The sequence below is a fragment of the Archocentrus centrarchus genome, chromosome 24 (genome assembly GCF_007364275.1).
Source record: "Archocentrus centrarchus isolate MPI-CPG fArcCen1 chromosome 24, fArcCen1, whole genome shotgun sequence".
In the NCBI taxonomy this organism is placed as follows: Eukaryota; Metazoa; Chordata; class Actinopteri; order Cichliformes; family Cichlidae; genus Archocentrus; species Archocentrus centrarchus.
Window position 1 is genome coordinate 28,230,365 of NC_044369.1, and position 16,691 is coordinate 28,247,055.

At 44.0% G+C, this 16,691-nt stretch overlaps 2 protein-coding genes across 2 annotated transcripts; one reads left to right on the top strand and one right to left on the bottom strand.

The window, feature by feature from the left end:
- Positions 1-1,892: 1,892 nt before the first annotated feature.
- Positions 1,893-4,155, bottom strand: paqr8 (progestin and adipoQ receptor family member VIII). The gene is made up of 2 exons (XM_030721980.1): positions 3,982-4,155; positions 1,893-3,062 (listed from the first exon to the last, which is right to left on the bottom strand). The coding sequence occupies exon 2, from the start codon at positions 3,028-3,030 to the stop codon at positions 1,957-1,959; it is 1,074 nt and encodes a 357-aa protein (XP_030577840.1). The 5' UTR covers positions 3,031-3,062; positions 3,982-4,155; the 3' UTR covers positions 1,893-1,956.
- A 4,217-nt stretch (positions 4,156-8,372) lies between these two features.
- On the top strand, positions 8,373-16,321 carry mcm3 (minichromosome maintenance complex component 3). Its single transcript, XM_030721402.1, has 17 exons — positions 8,373-8,554; positions 8,813-8,925; positions 9,477-9,685; positions 9,801-9,931; positions 10,147-10,385; positions 10,489-10,597; positions 10,682-10,835; positions 11,928-12,059; positions 12,710-12,918; positions 13,021-13,195; positions 13,296-13,422; positions 13,508-13,658; positions 14,018-14,158; positions 14,254-14,360; positions 14,455-14,528; positions 14,821-14,914; positions 15,061-16,321. Exons 1-17 carry the CDS (start codon positions 8,480-8,482, stop codon positions 15,257-15,259), a joined length of 2,439 nt encoding a protein of 812 aa, XP_030577262.1. The 5' UTR covers positions 8,373-8,479; the 3' UTR covers positions 15,260-16,321.
- The last annotated feature ends 370 nt before the right edge of the window (positions 16,322-16,691 follow it).

Here is a 16,691-nt window from a genome sequence, read left to right on the forward strand (position 1 = left end):
TGGGTAAGCTAACAGTAATGAGAGTGGCATCAATTTTCTGGTTTAACTGGAACACGAGAGTCTCAGAAAATGGGGAACTATTCCTTTAAAAGGTGCCCCGACTGAGGCGCTGGATACTGGGCCATGCTGTAAACCGTCCCGGAGGACTTTTCTTCACATATTAGAAACAAAAGGTGTGGCTGCAGTCTCAAAATGCATGAAAAACAGCATGGCTGGTGCAACAAAGAAGGGCTGAAACCTCAGAGACAATAACCTGGTTTCCTCAGTGGGAACGAACAGGGTCATCAAGATATACGGTATTTATCTTTAGCATTAATGTCTATAAACACCCATCAGCCTGGTCTGGATATCCAGCATTTCCAAGTATTTGCACTTATTTTCAGTTCATGGCTGTGCTTTCTCATGACGTGAACGTCAGCTCGTTGCAGTTGTAGCTTTTTGGCCCTCAGTCCTCTTTTTCAATCAGTCAACCTAAATCCTGCTACATAGATAGACCAAAGATTGGAAATTAATTGTCTTTAGGGGCCACATGAGAAACTGGGACTATTGTGGAGGGCAACACCAATGAGCTGAACTCAGTGCTGCTACCAGTAAAATAGACATCACAGTAAGACAATGAAAATTGAGTTGCAGGTTTATTTTATTTTGCATCTGTTTCAAACATTTGACATTTTTCCTGATGGCCATCGATTGCATCACCTGCACGTTTGTCCCGTTTTCAGCCCCAGCCTGTGCAGTTCCCTCGGTGAACAAATCCCTCCCCAGCATAGTCCCTTTCATTGAGCGCATCGCTGCCAGCTCCTCTGTAATCTCAAACGTTTTTGTCATCCCGCGCACAAAGATGAGTAACTGGGCTGTGTGGCATCACAGCTCTCATCCAGAGCCAAGAAGAATAAATTCAAACCGTCTGCTTTGTTTTTCTACTGAAGCGTCAGATGTCCCACAGTGTCCTTGCCCCCCCCCAATGCTTATTGTATGTTTGGGTTTTTTGCAGTTTTGTTGGAAATCACAGAGTTGGTTGAGATGCTGGTTCCCGCTCTGCATCAGTCAAGTTCTTGTATTTCTCTTTCACCCTTGAAATGGTGATTCAAAGTGTAATATTTAAACACAGCAATCTGCTGTCCACAAACTGAACACACGGCTTCACCTCTGACTTCAGTAAATGCTTGGAAGTCCGTGTCGTGTTAAAAACTCTACATTTATTTTTCAGGGCTGGCAAACTCCCATCTCACACACACGTGGTGGCTGAAATGGAACGGACTGCATGATTTATAATTCTTTACATTTAAATCCTAATTTGACCTCACGAGGGACTACCAAAGGGCCGGATGTGGCCCGGGGGCCGTACAATGCCCGTGTCTGGGCTAGAACAATTTGGTAAAAAGCCAAATGTTGCTGTAAACAGAAATGTCAAGTTTAAAGCTTGAGAAGCAGGTTTGTTGGGGCAGCCTCTGCACTTGACACAGTTTCTGTCAGATGAGGATAAAGGGCTTAAAGTTTTATCTTCTCTAGAGATATCTACAATGTAAATGTTTATTATTCTGGATTCATTCCCAACAATAAGGAACAAACACATCTAGACACTGTTTTAGGTTATTGTCCTACAGTATTATCTGCAGAACAACCTCAGCAGAAGCAGCAACCGTTAAATGGGACGGTGACTCACTATGGAAAACTTTACTCAGCCATAGTTAGCAAGCTATGGTGTCCACAGAGCCAAATATTTCTTTTATGAATGAGCCGTTAAACTCTTCAGGCATACCAGACCAGAAGTTGTTACAGAGTATTTTATTGTTCAAATATTTTAGGTAATAATATTTTTGCAGACAAGACTGTTAAACTAAAAAAAAAAAAAAAATCCATCCATCACACATATATTAAACACCTGGCTTTATTTTAATATTAAAACTATTATGATTGGGTCATTTAAACCCATCCCTTTTCTTTTTTGCGCTCTCACTTGTCTTCCTCTTCTTTACTCTGTAGTTCCTCGCCCATGTGTCTCATTGTGATTAGCGCAGTCAGGATGCAGCATACGAACAGGGTGAGGAAGGATACGCACGCCCACCACAGCTGCCTCTCTCCAAATAACTCCACCACTGTATCCCTCCGCCGGGCATAGTCCTGGAACAGAGCCTCCAGCTGGCATACAGTGCACAGGGACAGAAGCAGGTGGAAGATTTGGTGACCCTGGCCCATAAAGTCACAGTGGCCTGGAAAGAAGCACTCAGGGATGGGACAAGAGAAGAAGATGGCAGACAAGAGGAAGCAGACAATCTGGAGGGCGTGAAAAGGCAGTGAAGGCTCCTGTGACCACGAGACAGTGAGCAGGCGGTGGGCTATGGGGCTGATATCCAGCACGTAGGCGAGGCTGGTAGGGATCAGCTGGCAGATTTTACGCTGAGGTGGATATGGCCGCCTGTACCTGGACTTGGCAAAACAGCAACCGGCACAGGAGAGCCAACCAAAGAAGGCGGCACCAGGCAGAAACATCAACCCGATGCTTTCTCTCCACGTTGGCTCAGATGCGTAGAAATAATGGCCAAGCGAGCACCCATACTGATACATGGCTACACCCACATAGTCCAAGAAGAAGAAGAAGTAGTGTGCGTGTTCAGAGTGAGACTGCAAGAGATGAGCTGCTACACTGAGACACAGATACATGAGAGACGACACCAGGAAGAGAAACAGAGGTAGAAAGGCTTTGTCCAAGGTGTACCCCAGGGTGCCTACATTGGTCCACCAGCAGAGCAGCAGCACAGGAGCAGCCAGCAAGTGGGTCCACACATTCAGGGATTCATTATGTTTCTGAAAGAGGCTGAGGAGGTAACAGCGCCAGTCTTGCCGGACAGGACGGTATCCCGACAAGATGTAGGGTTCCCGGAACAGCCTGGGTACCTGGGAGGCAGTGACAGTGGGGCTGGGTGAAGGTATGGAGAAAGACAGGAGGTCTGAGAGGTGAGGGAGGCGATGTAGGTGCTTGACGCTCAGTGTTATGGTGCTGAGCCGCTGCAAGACCTCAGCTGACATCTTGTGGATGAAGAACCGCTGCACAGAACACCCTGTTGGAGAGATTAGATTAGAGCAGGACTCATTACCTGACAGGAGCACACAGTGTGCTTTGAGGTTAGATTCTGAAGACAGTTTTAGATGCATCAATCTGCAGTGTGAATCAGTGGCACAATGGTGGGGATAACGCTAAGCTTGAGGAAGGCTCCGGGGAGTGAAAATGGAGGAGAAAGTTCCTAAAATCTTACAAAAACCAGCCAGAAACATGCCAAAGAAGTTCTACACACAGATTAACAGAGACTGCTTTAGCTGAAATAAAGCAGCTGCAACTCACTGTTTTACCACAGTTGGCCCAGGTTTGGACTTGGTCTTTTAGAACATTACAATTAAGAGCTTGTAGTTGGCAAAACAAATACATGTAACATTAATTACTTAAGCAAGACAGACATTCTTCTCTTCACGCGTCTCGTCCACCGGAAAAGCAGTCATGCAGTCAAACCTGTAGCCATCACCCACCTGTCACGGGAGGAATGTTGTCACAAAGTAAACTCAGCACCTCCAGACACAATAGGCACACCCACCCATCCAAGCAGCTTGTGGATCTCCTCCCAAAGGGTGCATTCCCCCCTCTGTTTGGTGGAATAACAACATTTTTCTTTCCCCGCTGACCATGAACACCAGCACACATGCATACCTTCTGGAGGGAATTTCGACTTTAGCTGCTTGTAGGATTTATGTGAGGACTCCATTCAAATTTGTCCAAGGCAACCCGGCAGCACGTGCGTTTTTACGCATTCAAAAAAAAACAAAAACGGGGTGGTGGCTTCCATTCATTGATTTCAACGTTACAACAAAGAAAATGTATCAGCCGCAAGAATCAATTCTACGCAGAAAAATACTGTTTATATATTTCATCATATGTATGACCATTAAAAGAAAAGAAAAAACGGGTAGGAAGCAGAAGATACACACCTGTATCGATAGGACACCTGTTGCGCCTCTGGAGTCGCGCGGAATAAGGCCTGTGCACCTGGGCTTCCTCCCATACGAAGTCCAAGCCTGGGCAGGTAACTATAACATGCTAGCTTAAAGAGACGTTTGTGAGGCTGCAGGGAGGAAAAGGGCACACACCGCGGACCCGAGGACCCGGACAGTGGGCGGGCTCAGCGTGACCTCAAATGCAGTCAGCAGTGCGTTTGAGGGCTGTGACTGTTACAGACCTGATTACACTGTGACCGCAATGTTTGCATTCACCTTTACATTAAAAGGCTGCTTCATTAAGAGAAGTGTATAATTTATTATTGTTATTTTTATTAGGATTGTTTTTGTTTACATTTTTTATACTTCTTTAAGTTTTACACCGCTTTAAGTCTTTGACGATCCGGATGCCGGTGTTCACATTTTGGACCGGGAGGGCAGATGGTTTGAAAGAGGAGTAAAAGAGGTCATCTATGTCCACTGTGAACAACCATCACTGAACAGAGGAGGTGGATTATGACACCAAATACAATGCAGTCTTGAAATCCCTTCCCAGACGCCTCAACCCCCTCTCATACCTTATTTCAGGTGACCTCAGTTGGGTCACATGATAGGGTGGAGCAAAGTCTCACAGTGCTTTCAACTGAAACCCCTGCTGGTAATGACCCACGCCCCTCCCCGCCTTTTTTCCCCCACACCTTGGCTCATATAATACTACACATGATCAACTCCAACTCCAATGGGGACAACCCACTCTAGGGTTTAAATACCAGGGACTCTCCACCTTTTGGTTTTAGAACTGAAGAAGCCTCTTGGATAAGAGGAGAAACATCTTCAACAACTTAAAAAAGTCCAGGTGTCCTTTTCAAGCTCTTAAGACTCCTGTATGTATGGTTGTGTATGTGTGTCTCCATCTACTGTTCTGAACTGTCCACTGCACCCACACAGTTGTTCCTGTAGTGTGCACTCTGTCATCAGACACGACGATAATGTGATCATTTCCTGGTAATTTTAGGGTGACCAGGTGTCCCACTTTCATGTGGTCAGCGTGTTCAACCAAAACCTTTCTAGAAGCAAGTCATATTTGCCATTTACTTCCAGTGATTTGGGTAGTTGTTGTGATTCACTGATCTAAATTCACATTAATTTCAGCGGTCATCAGGACATAACGCTTTGCTGTCTATGCTGGTTTATCAGCTGACTGTTACCCTAACAAGACCATAAGACCAGTGATATTTATTCTGATTACTTGGTGAGGGAGGTGAGAAAGTTGTATTCAAGTTAAATGTGTCCTACACAGGATCAGAGCCGAATCTGTTGGCTTTTAAGTTATAATCAAGTTTTTCCACACCTATGCCCCTGAGCATGGGTGTGGAGCATACAGTGCTATGAAAAACTATTTTCCCCCCTTCCTAATTTCTCATATATTTGCATTTCGTCTCACAATTACATGTTTCAGATGATCCAAATAATTTAAACCACACTAAGATAAAGAGTAAATACAAAATGCAGTTTTTAGTGATGATATCAGGGACCAAAGCAGCCAAGGACAGACACAGGTGTAATTTTCAAAATGTGGTTTATATATATATATATATATATATATATATATATATATATATATATATATATATATATATATATATATATATATATATAAGAGGCTAACTAAACAGAGGGGATGTGAAGCTCGATGCAGAGGTTTCCACACTGGGTCGAGTTTCTGAAGCTCCGAAGTGCGGTTCAAAACACCCAGGTCACGTGACCGTGGCTAAGCGAGGTTTCGGTGCGTGTCGCCACAGTTTGGACAGACCTGCTGTTCGTAGGCACCAGGATTCCCATTTTTAATGGCCTAGAGTCATTTTTTTTTATTACCGTCACAGCGTGCTGCCTTTAACAGTCTGTGTTTTGGGGATTTCTCCAAAACACGTGTTGATCATAATTATTGATATTCTGGTACAATAAGCAGCTTCGCTTTGTGCAGGGCTTGTCTGCGTCACTGTTTTCATCGCACAGCATTATCCGGATGTGCTGATAGCTTAATTGGTCAGCACGCTGTGGAGACGCGATACACTTCCGGTGTGGTGCCAAAAAAGTGATCGTCTGCCAAAAAATGACTGGCTGTATTTGAACTGCTGTAAATTACTTTTTTTGCCCATAATCTGTGAAACATGTGTCAGACACATCTCATTAATGATTTTATTCATGGTTTTTCATCTTCAGCCAGATAGAACATTCCTGTCACAGGGTAGAAGCTGCAAATGTTTCATATATTCTTTACATATCAGGGTGAAAACTGTCATTTAAGGTTAATATTGTTTGTTAAGGTTAATATTGTTTGTTAAGGTTAATATTGTTTGTTGATTTTATATATATTCTTTTCTTAATAGTGTGAATTATTATATCTTTATTTATATTTATAAAAACTGCGGCTGCTGTTACACCCAAATTTCCCCTCTGTGGGACAATAAAGGCTGTTTCTTCTTCTTCTTCTTCTTCTTCTTCCTGAGACTACTGACGCACGAACATTTGACTTCCCCAGACAAAAGACACAAACCCAGCCTGATATAAGAGGGAACGATCAGCTCATTAAACTCTTTTTCTCGCATCTAAAACCAGGCAAACAAAAAATAGGACAGAATAGTAAATCATGTTTGCTCAGGAGGGATAATATTAAATGAAAAAGACGGAGAATCATCGTTCAAAAGCAGCACAGAGTGCATGAGAGGCTGCATTCACTGCTTTATGCTCCAGTATGTTTAACTGTTACCTGGTGCAGTTTTTAAAAAAATCTTCTTCTTTTCATAAAGACATTCCCACGATAAAGCGAAACATACAAAAATGTATCAAATTCACCAGAAATTACATGTATGATGCTCAGAATTTCCTGGGGGATGATCCCCGGAGGGCTTACTTGGTGGGATCTGGTCAGCCTTTGGTAATTTGACAACATATTAAGCAACAGAAATAGACTGAAATTTGCAAAATCGATAATCACTCATCCCAAAACTTCTTTTCAAAAATTATTTTGGTGAGGAAATGATGATCAATTATTCTGATTATAATGCTGATGAGATATTACTGATTGCAGGGTGGGGTAAATATAGCAGGTGAAATGAAATTTGCAGGCTTCAGATGTGTATCAGTGCTGAATTATGAGATATAAAACGTGTTATTCAAAGAGGAAACACACTGCTCGTGACATTTTTTTCCACTCGCTGCAGGGGAAATGATTAGTTACAATGTGAATGGAAGTAGAATCCAAATAGACTCTTCATTAGATGCGTGAAAGTGTTCAGATTTTATGTTTGAGGGTTCTGTTGTGATGTAGGGTCACTCCATAAAGAACCAGTCAAATCTGACTAAAGTTCCCACATGACTCCGAGAGAATGAGCTGATTTTTAGTACAATAACTTTAGCATATCAAATGAAGCCATGTAAAATTTTACCTTCATACCTCAACGTGCGTAATGTACAGCCAAAGCATGAACATTATGCCAGTCAGAACAAGTTATAACCATCTGGGAGGTCTCTTTTTTACCTACATTTTGTAACCAGCTTCCTCCTCTAGCCCTGATTCCCTCTCTATCCAAATCATTTTCTCTTACTTTCTTTTTTAACACTCGCTTGATGTTAAATTTGAGATTTTATTTACTAAGAGATATGACATCATGATTATGCTGAGTTCAAAGGTGCCACGTTTTGACCCAGTCCTATGTACTTCAACTTCCAGTATGATTTTTTTGATTCTGAGGGGGTCAGGTGGGAGGCACTCAGTGATTTCTCATGGAATGACCCCGTATACATATACGCTCAGGCCTTTCTTTTTAAATCATTTTTTAAAATTAGAACTTTGAATTAAATGCAGATTGTCTGGAAGGATGTTCAGTGTTGACAGTTCAAGAAGGAAATGTGACTTTACTTTGAAAGTCCACAGACTGTGTTTGACGCATGCTCAGTAATCCAGGTAAGCAGATTCCAGTCTTTGTAATCTTGACCACACACATACTTCATTCGTCTTTCTTATTATTGTTGATGTTATTTTATATCATCATTTGTATCTAACAGGTTTTCTTCTTAACCTGATTTTTAAATAAAGGAAAACTAAAAAAAAAAAAAAAAAAAAGGTTAAAAACTGTAAATGTCGCCATCTCCTGGGCAAAAATTTAAAAGACCCATGTATTAAGCTTTTCCTCCTCCACCCCCCCCCCCCCCCCCCACCCCCCCCACTAGGTTTTCGCGGGAGTTTTTCAGCTAGGCGGGGATCACGTGGTAACACGAGGACCGTATTGGCGCAGCTGCGCGTTTACCCGCCGACTATGCAAAGCAGTGCGTGCCGCGTTGACCAATCGCACGTCACGCCGTGCTTGCAGCCGCCACGCAGTGGCGCGAAAATCCTTCAGTTGTGCTGCTTGGCTGAAGCGGAACACTGGGTGCAGAAGGCTGTACGACATTTTAGCAGTTTTTCAGTCGGAATAACTAAGCACACACAATGGCAACCGACATGGTAGATGACCGGGAGATGAGGGAGGCTCAGAGGGACTACCTGGACTTTCTGGACGACGACGTAAGTCCGGCTTTTATTCGCTTAAACTCTTTGGAGCCGAAACGAGAAAGAATGCGGTCACAACAAAAGAGCTGCTCGTTATTTGACTATATATTGCAAGAAATGTTGCTGCTCTCATCTTGCAGATATTACTGTTAAGTACTAAAACTGTTGCGTAAAGGCTAGTGTCGTTTACTCATACTCATAAAGCGAGGTCCACTTTACACTTTACTCTCGATGGTTTGAGGTTTTAAGCATTTTTTCTGCTCCTGCCTGCAGCAAGACCAGGGCGTCTATCAGAGCAAAGTCCGGGACATGATCAGCGAGAACAAGGCTCGGCTCATCGTCAACATCAACGACCTGAGGCGACGCAACGAGGCCCGAGCAGCAAAGTAAGAGAGGAAAAGTCACTGTGGTCTTAGTGTGAGCACATGAAGCTGCACCGGGGCACACGCTCCACACTGCTTGCATAGAAATGTGCTGTATGAACCTCTCGTGCTTGGCTCATTGTTAAGGATGCTTCCACAAACTGCTGCTCAGATTAAAACAACTGGAGACCAGTATTGAAGTTACTTCAGCACGCACTGCTGCTCAGAGGCTTGGACTGGCTTTGAAATGTCCAGAATGATGTCATAGTTGATGACAATAAGCCTCTTTACAACATGGTTCATATTTCTCAGGCTCAGACTGGGCCTTTTAGCCTCTGCTAGCTTGTTTTGAAAAAGTGAGAGGTACTGCATACTCATAGTTCCCTGACCTCCATGTTTATCTGTCCTTTGATGGGACCATAATTTCCAAAATTGAGCACGGTTTTGTATTCAGTATGACTTAAAATGAGCACTTGAGACCATAAATGCATCAGTAAAGTGTTTACTGAAGGCAAAGCACATGATCAGAGAGATCAGTAAAAGCCAGGATCCATATGGTTTGTTGTTTTTGCCAGATTAATGAACAATGCCTTTGAAGAACTGCTGGCCTTCCAGCGGGCTCTGAAGGACCTGGTGGCCACCGTCGACGCCACCTACGCCAAGCAGTATGAGGAGTTCTTCATCGGCCTGGAGGGGAGCTTCGGCTCCAAGCACGTCTCCCCCCGAACGCTCACCTCCCGACTGCTGGGCAGCATGGTCTGCGTGGAGGGCATCATCACCAAGTGTGAGTTTGTCATTGGCTTAATTTACTGCTTTACCTTTTGTCATCTTTACAAAGTATTCATGAAGCATGTGAAATAGTAAAACATCAATTTCTCCTCTTTGTTTCATGCTTATAGGCTCTCTGGTCCGTCCCAAAGTCGTGCGCAGCGTTCACTACTGTCCAGCCACTAAGAAGACGATGGAGAGGAAGTACACAGACCTGACCTCGCTGGATGCCTTCCCTTCCAGTGCCATTTACCCCACCAAGGTAAATATGCCTGATTCTGTGTAGAGCTGGGTGATGTGGACCCAGAAATGCATCATCAAACTATCAACTTTTTGAAATAAAATCAACATGCGTAATATCTAAACATATAAACTAATTCTCTGCGTTTAACAGAGGTGCACTAAAGACTGACACAACCATATGTGTCCAGCAGATTCACCGTTATTTAATATTGTTTCCTGTGCCATTCAAAATAGGATGAGGAGAACAATCCTCTGGAGACAGAGTTTGGTCTGTCTATCTACAAGGACCACCAGACCATCACAGTGCAGGAGATGCCAGAGAAAGCCCCTGCTGGTCAGCTTCCTCGCTCCGTGGACATCATTCTGGACAACGACCTGGTGGATACGGTCAAACCAGGAGACCGGGTGCAGGTTGTCGGGACATACCGCTGCCTGCCTGGCAAAAAGGGAGGATTCACCTCGGGCACGTTTAGGTGAGCTGTAATGAAGTGCTAACTGGGATTTAACAGGTGGACCTCCCTTGTTTGCCATTTGGCTGTCTTTTGACCCCCCCCTCCGTCTCCCTTGTCCTCACAGGACTATCATGATCGCCTGCCACATCAAACAAATGAGCAAGGAGGTGTCCCCGTGCTTTACTGCAGACGACGTGGCCAAAATCAGGAACTTCAGTCAGACTCGTTCCAAAGTAAGTCTTTTTCCCTGGTTTCTCACTAATGTTTATGCTAAATGAGGAAGTAAACCTTTCCTTTTAAATCTTTACCTTTTTTAGGATGTTTTTGATCAGCTGGCTCGCTCCCTGGCTCCCAGTATCCACGGCCACGAGTACATCAAGAAGGCCATCCTCTGCATGTTGCTGGGAGGCGTGGAAAAGGTCCTAGAGAACGGCTCGCGAATCAGAGGAGACATCAACATCCTGCTCATCGGTGCGAGAGCATTTTTTTTTTTTATAATGAACTTTATTTATATTGTACCTATAAAAACAGATGCTTTGACAGGCGAGGAAAATTAGAGTACAGAAGAGGGCAGTTAAAACACAACGGCAAGCATAAGAGATACAATTGAGGCGAAGTTGAGATTTACAAGAACTAAAGAAGACTAAGAATAAATACCAAAGAATAAATGCAGTGAAGAGATTCAAAGGAGGTCACTGCGTCTGCAAGCCTTCTGAATTATACTCGATTTAAAAAATAAAAATGCACAAACCCAAAAGGTTAAGCTAATATAATACTGAGTGTATGCACAAATTGTTGTGCTTATACATTGTAGATTAGTTATGAGATGAAATTGTGTGTACCATTTCAGCTTGTTCTCCTAAATTTCTGGCAACGGGCTTTGTGTTGGTGGGCTCGAGGCGGAGGGAAATCTCACTGAGTCTAATGCAGTTTGCAGCACTGAACAGTAAAACGTCTGATTAAGGGGTCTTAAGTTGACAGTCGTTTTGTGCCATCCATCAGTTGACACCACTGGGAGAGTCTAAGATGGCAACATGAAAAAGGGACCTAGAATTGGACCTTGTGGTACACCACAGGTAATGGGAATGTAGATGTACAAATAATTACTTTAACTCAAGAAGCCTTTTTTTTTTTTTGTTGTTGTTTAAAAAAAAAAAAAAAAAAAAAAAGACAAGTGAAAGCCTCAAAGTTTTTACACACTGGACACGTAAAGAATATGCAAATATTTTGTGCGATAAAAATATTTTTCGGACTCGCCTGTTCTTAATCCAGCCGTTCACAACGACCGCGTCGTTTCACAGGACGAATTTGGCACGTTTGGATGAACCCAGCTCTCAGCTGCTCTCGCATTTTTTTCAGTGCATTGTATGAGGATGAATAATTAGCAAAAATCCATGTGTGTATGTAGGTTACACAGGTTTGCATCCGAAAGATTCGGCATTTCGTGTCATGTTTTTTGGCGTTGCGTATGGTGTGTAACGGCCTTTAAACTCAAGAACTTGAAGTTAGACATGCTAATTCAGGCCTGATAGTGTTGTTAATTGAGTGCTTATATTTTTCCAGGTGACCCATCAGTGGCCAAATCCCAGCTGCTGCGTTACGTTCTCCACACAGCACCCAGAGCGATACCCACCACTGGACGAGGTTCATCTGGTGTGGGTCTGACTGCTGCCGTCACCACTGATCAGGAGACGGGTAAACGACCTCCCCAACTTGTTTTACCATTAACATGTTAAAGGACCTCTGTGTAACCACTGAAAACCATTGAGAGACTGATGAATGAACAGTGGTAAAAATTGTGTTGCTTGTGTTTAGTGACTGTTACACTCACTGAGCCCGAATTGGTCCAAACAGTGAAAAGGTGGCTGGCACTCCTATAAAGGACATGCAGTTCTCTATTACCGGAGAGATCAGTGTATATGCTGTAGTATCAGTATAACAGAGCAGACCTGGCAGCGTAATCAGTGCCACATATGCATTGCTAAGTTACAGCCAGCTTGCCACCATGTTGGTTTTTACTGTAGGAAGTTTTACATCTTTGCTTATTGCCATATTTTTACTGATGGCTAAAGTCAAATAGTTACTGATACACGTGGCCTAGTATCATGGCTCACACATGCAGCGTTGGTCCCATTGTGTCGCCAGTAATGTCACACGGCCACATCCATTTATCCTCGCCGTTACAGCGCAGGCAGCCGCTGCAGTATTCTCCCGAACGATAGGTGTCGCCACTCTTCAAAATTCATCCGCAGTCTTCCACATAGTAATACATGGAAATGTTTAAAGTTTTTTTTCTCTCTCTTTTTGAAATGGTCAACAGTGTCCTCATTTATCTCCTCTACTAGGTGAGCGTCGTCTAGAGGCCGGTGCCATGGTGCTGGCTGACCGCGGCGTGGTGTGCATCGACGAGTTTGACAAGATGTCTGACATGGACCGCACGGCTATCCACGAGGTGATGGAGCAGGGCCGCGTCACCATCGCCAAGGCCGGCATTCACGCCCGTCTCAACGCCCGCTGCTCCGTACTCGCGGCTGCCAACCCCGTCTACGGCAGAGTGAGTAACCGCACGCGTCCATTTTTGCCTGCCAGCTCATTTTCAGTGTAACCTTTGTTTAACCCCCCCCCTTTTTTTTTTTTTTATTTAATTTTTTTGCAGTATGATCAGTATAAAACCCCCATGGACAACATCGGCCTCCAGGATTCGTTGCTGTCGCGTTTCGACCTCCTCTTCATCATGCTGGATCAGATGGACCCCGAGCAGGATCGCGAGATCTCGGATCACGTGCTGAGGATGCACCGCTACAGAGACCCCCGCGAACAGGAGGGAGCCGGTACTCTCAAAACTAAGATTTGCACTTTGTACTAGGACGGCGAGATGGGACGATTTGTCAGTTTTTGTAAAATAAAACAAAAACTCTCTCGGTGTTCCAGCCATGGCTCTGGGTGGGACTGTAGACGTCCTGGCGACAGAGGACCCAGACGCAGTAGCCGAGGAGCACGAGGAGCTGCAGATCTACGAGAAGCACAACAACCTGCTGCATGGAAGCAAGAGAAAGAGGCAAGAAAGGAAAACACGAATTTGTCTTATTCTTCTTCCTGACATCTGTGTGACTGCAACAGAATAAAAAATGTTTTTGCTTCAGGGATAAGATTGTGAGCAAGGAGTTCATGAGGAAGTACATACATATCGCCAAGGCTGTGACACCTGTGCTGACAGAGGAGGCGGCCAATCATATCGCAGAGGAGTACTCGAGGCTGAGGAGTCAGGAGCAGCTGGGGGCTGATTTCGCCAGGGTGAGCGGGAACCAACAAATTTCACATGTACATAACTGGATATAAGGTGTAGTGGTAAAAACTGATTGGCTGCTAGAATGAAAGGTTTAAATGGATTATTAGGACTACGGTGGCCCCGAAGTTCAAAACACAATGACAGAAAATGCAACATTATTCTGAAAAGGCATTTCTGGTTTGATGCAGAATGCCTCCCTGCAGGCTCAGTCTTAAATCCTCCCTGCTTGCTTTAAGGCTTCTGGTATGTTGAATATCCAGAAATGTGATGTGTATTGCAGCTCAGGGTTGCCCTACATGTTGTGGTCAGAGCAGTTGAGATGCAGTGTCCGGACCATATGAGCTGATCCCATTCCTCTCCACAGACCTCTCCGGTGACGGCCCGTACGCTGGAGACTCTGATCCGTCTGTCCACGGCACACGCCAAGGCTCGCATGAGCAAAGCCGTGGAGCTGCAGGACTCCGAGGTTGCGGTGGAGCTCGTCCAGTTTGCCTACTTTAAAAAGGTTGGTGCTGTTCCTCAGTTCTGAACTGAGGGTTTGAGGACTTCTGCACTGACGATTTATTAAAGCCTTTTTTTTTTTTTTCTCTCTCTCTGCAGGTTTTGGAGAAAGAAAAGAAACGCTCGAGACGGGAGCGTGACTCGGATTCAGAGGAGGACGAGGATGAGATGCCCACACAGCGTTCACAGCGAACTGTGAGGAAGAGGTAGTGACACATAAACCTGGCTCCCAGTGTAATAACAGCTGATATATATTTTAATGGTGCCTTTGCTTCATCAGTAATACTTTGTGTCCTGCAGGGGGCGACGTGGCTCTCAAGGCAGTGAACCCTACAGCCCTTATGACTTCACTGAAGACCAGGAAGTCCCAGAGAGTAAGCATTTATCATCAGACCGCAGTGATGCAGGAGGATTTCACCCCCAACCAAACTGAAAGCTTTCAGTTTGGGACACAACTTTCCCTTTTAGGGCAGCTTTTTTTTTTTGTTGTTGTTTTACAGATAAAATTATGTAAAACTATCCCTTTTAAGATATCACAGTATGCATAACAAAACTGGCATGTAATACCAAGACTACTTTAGTATTACCACCGTTTTCCTCTTTACTGCACTGTACTTTTCCTACACCAGGTTTCACAGTCCTTATTTTGGTATTTCTGTCCTCCAGTTCAGGCTGGCACCCCGAAACCAGCCAAGCCAAGAGAGGAGGAGCCCATGGACGCCTCGTTACAGGCTGAAGACGCTGAGCTCTCTGCAGACAGGTAGCTCACTAACTTCTTCAGCCTGTAGTTAATGTGCTGTTTGACATCATCAGCGCTATCTGAGGATGAGGAGAGTTTTCTTTTGTTTGCCACGGGAGCCCTTTGCCGTGAAATGAAATCGCATCTCCCCTCCCTTCTTCCCGCAGGCTGAAGGAGTTCAAGTCGTCCCTGTTCGCCGTGTTCCAGTCAGCTCACACTCAGTCCGTGAAGATGAGCAAGCTGATGGACGACATCAACACGGAGCGTCAGAACAAGTTCACAGAGGCCGAGGTCCGTGCCGCGTTGGCTCGCATGCAGGATGACAACCAGGTCATGGTGGCTGATGACATCATCTTCCTCATTTGAGGCAAGAGTGGAATTACGTGGACTTTGAAGAAGCAGTGGATCATAAGATATAATTCCCCCCACCACCACCACCACCACTCATTGGACACCTTATTCTGAAGTTTCACTATTATTTGCACCTGTTTTCAGTGGTTTCAACAGCTCATGTTTGCAAGAAGCTCAAGTCTTACTCATTCAAGCACTTGTTTCAGATTAATATTGGTAATGTTGCCTCATAGTGTCCTTAATGTGCAGTTTAAGAACAAGCAGTAAAATGTACAATGTAGAAGTTACTGCCCCTGACACTGTTACCTGCTTTTTTTCTTGTATATAGTTGACACACTTTGAAATTGTTTAATAATTGTAGGTGAATATAAAAAAATAAAATGGCATGAACGGGCGTGAAACAAAAACGAGTCGTCTTGAACTGACATTCAGATGTGAATCTGAACTCACATGTGGGGGAAATGAGTTTGATGCTGGTAACTCTGGATTGATTTAATTTTTTTTGAGCCCTTAATTTAAAGTCATTCTCAGGAACTTGGGTTTCCCAGAAAGAGCTGCTCTCCTGCTGCATGTGTGTGTTTACAAGAAACATTTTAAAGTCTCCGACGAATCCAGACCTCAGTCTGTGTGGGTGGCTGCTCCCACAGATGTCTTACACCTCAGCAAAGAAAATCACTGTTTAACCTCTCTGTTCTCACCTTGTTTTTTTTTTTGTTTTTTTAAATGTATTTTTAAGAGGCTGGTTATGTGCTCATGTTAGTTTCACAAGTTTGCCGGGGGGTCAGATGTGGCATCGCCTCACAATCACCGCACTGACAGTAAACCAGATGAACTGTGGCTGCGATCATGCTGAAGATAAGACCGAGAGTCTCTCAGGCTGTGCACCAAAGCAGCTCAGGAGGCGAGCGTGTTGTTGCTTCTGCTGCCATCGTTCAGGACATGAGGTCTTGAGGTCTCAACGCCCACGCCTGATTCAAACCGTTCAGTGTCAGAGGCTACAGCCTGCGCCTCACATTATCTCTGTATGTAGTTATTGTTCTTTTATGGCTGGAGTTTTAGGCAAGAATTATATTAAAAATATGGTCAAATGGATAAGACTTTTTTTTTTTTTTTAAGCACAGATGAAATTGTGAAGATAATTAATGTTTGTTCAGTGTACAAATCACAAGCTGAGGTTTTGCCACCCCTGGCAGAGGGGGGCTAGTTACAAGGAAGTTCATCTTTATCATGCTGATTAATTAAAAAAAAAAAAAAAAAAAAAGGAACTGTGCAAACACCTCAAATGGATTTAACCACTCTTTATTAAAGGCATACTATGCAGGATATTTGGGTACTAACCAAAGGAACAAAAATCTTTTTAAAAAGAAAAGAAAAAAAAAAAAAAAGCAGAGACGGATCCTAACTTCCCATTAACTAACAAATATAGGTTTGTACTGATACCAGCCCT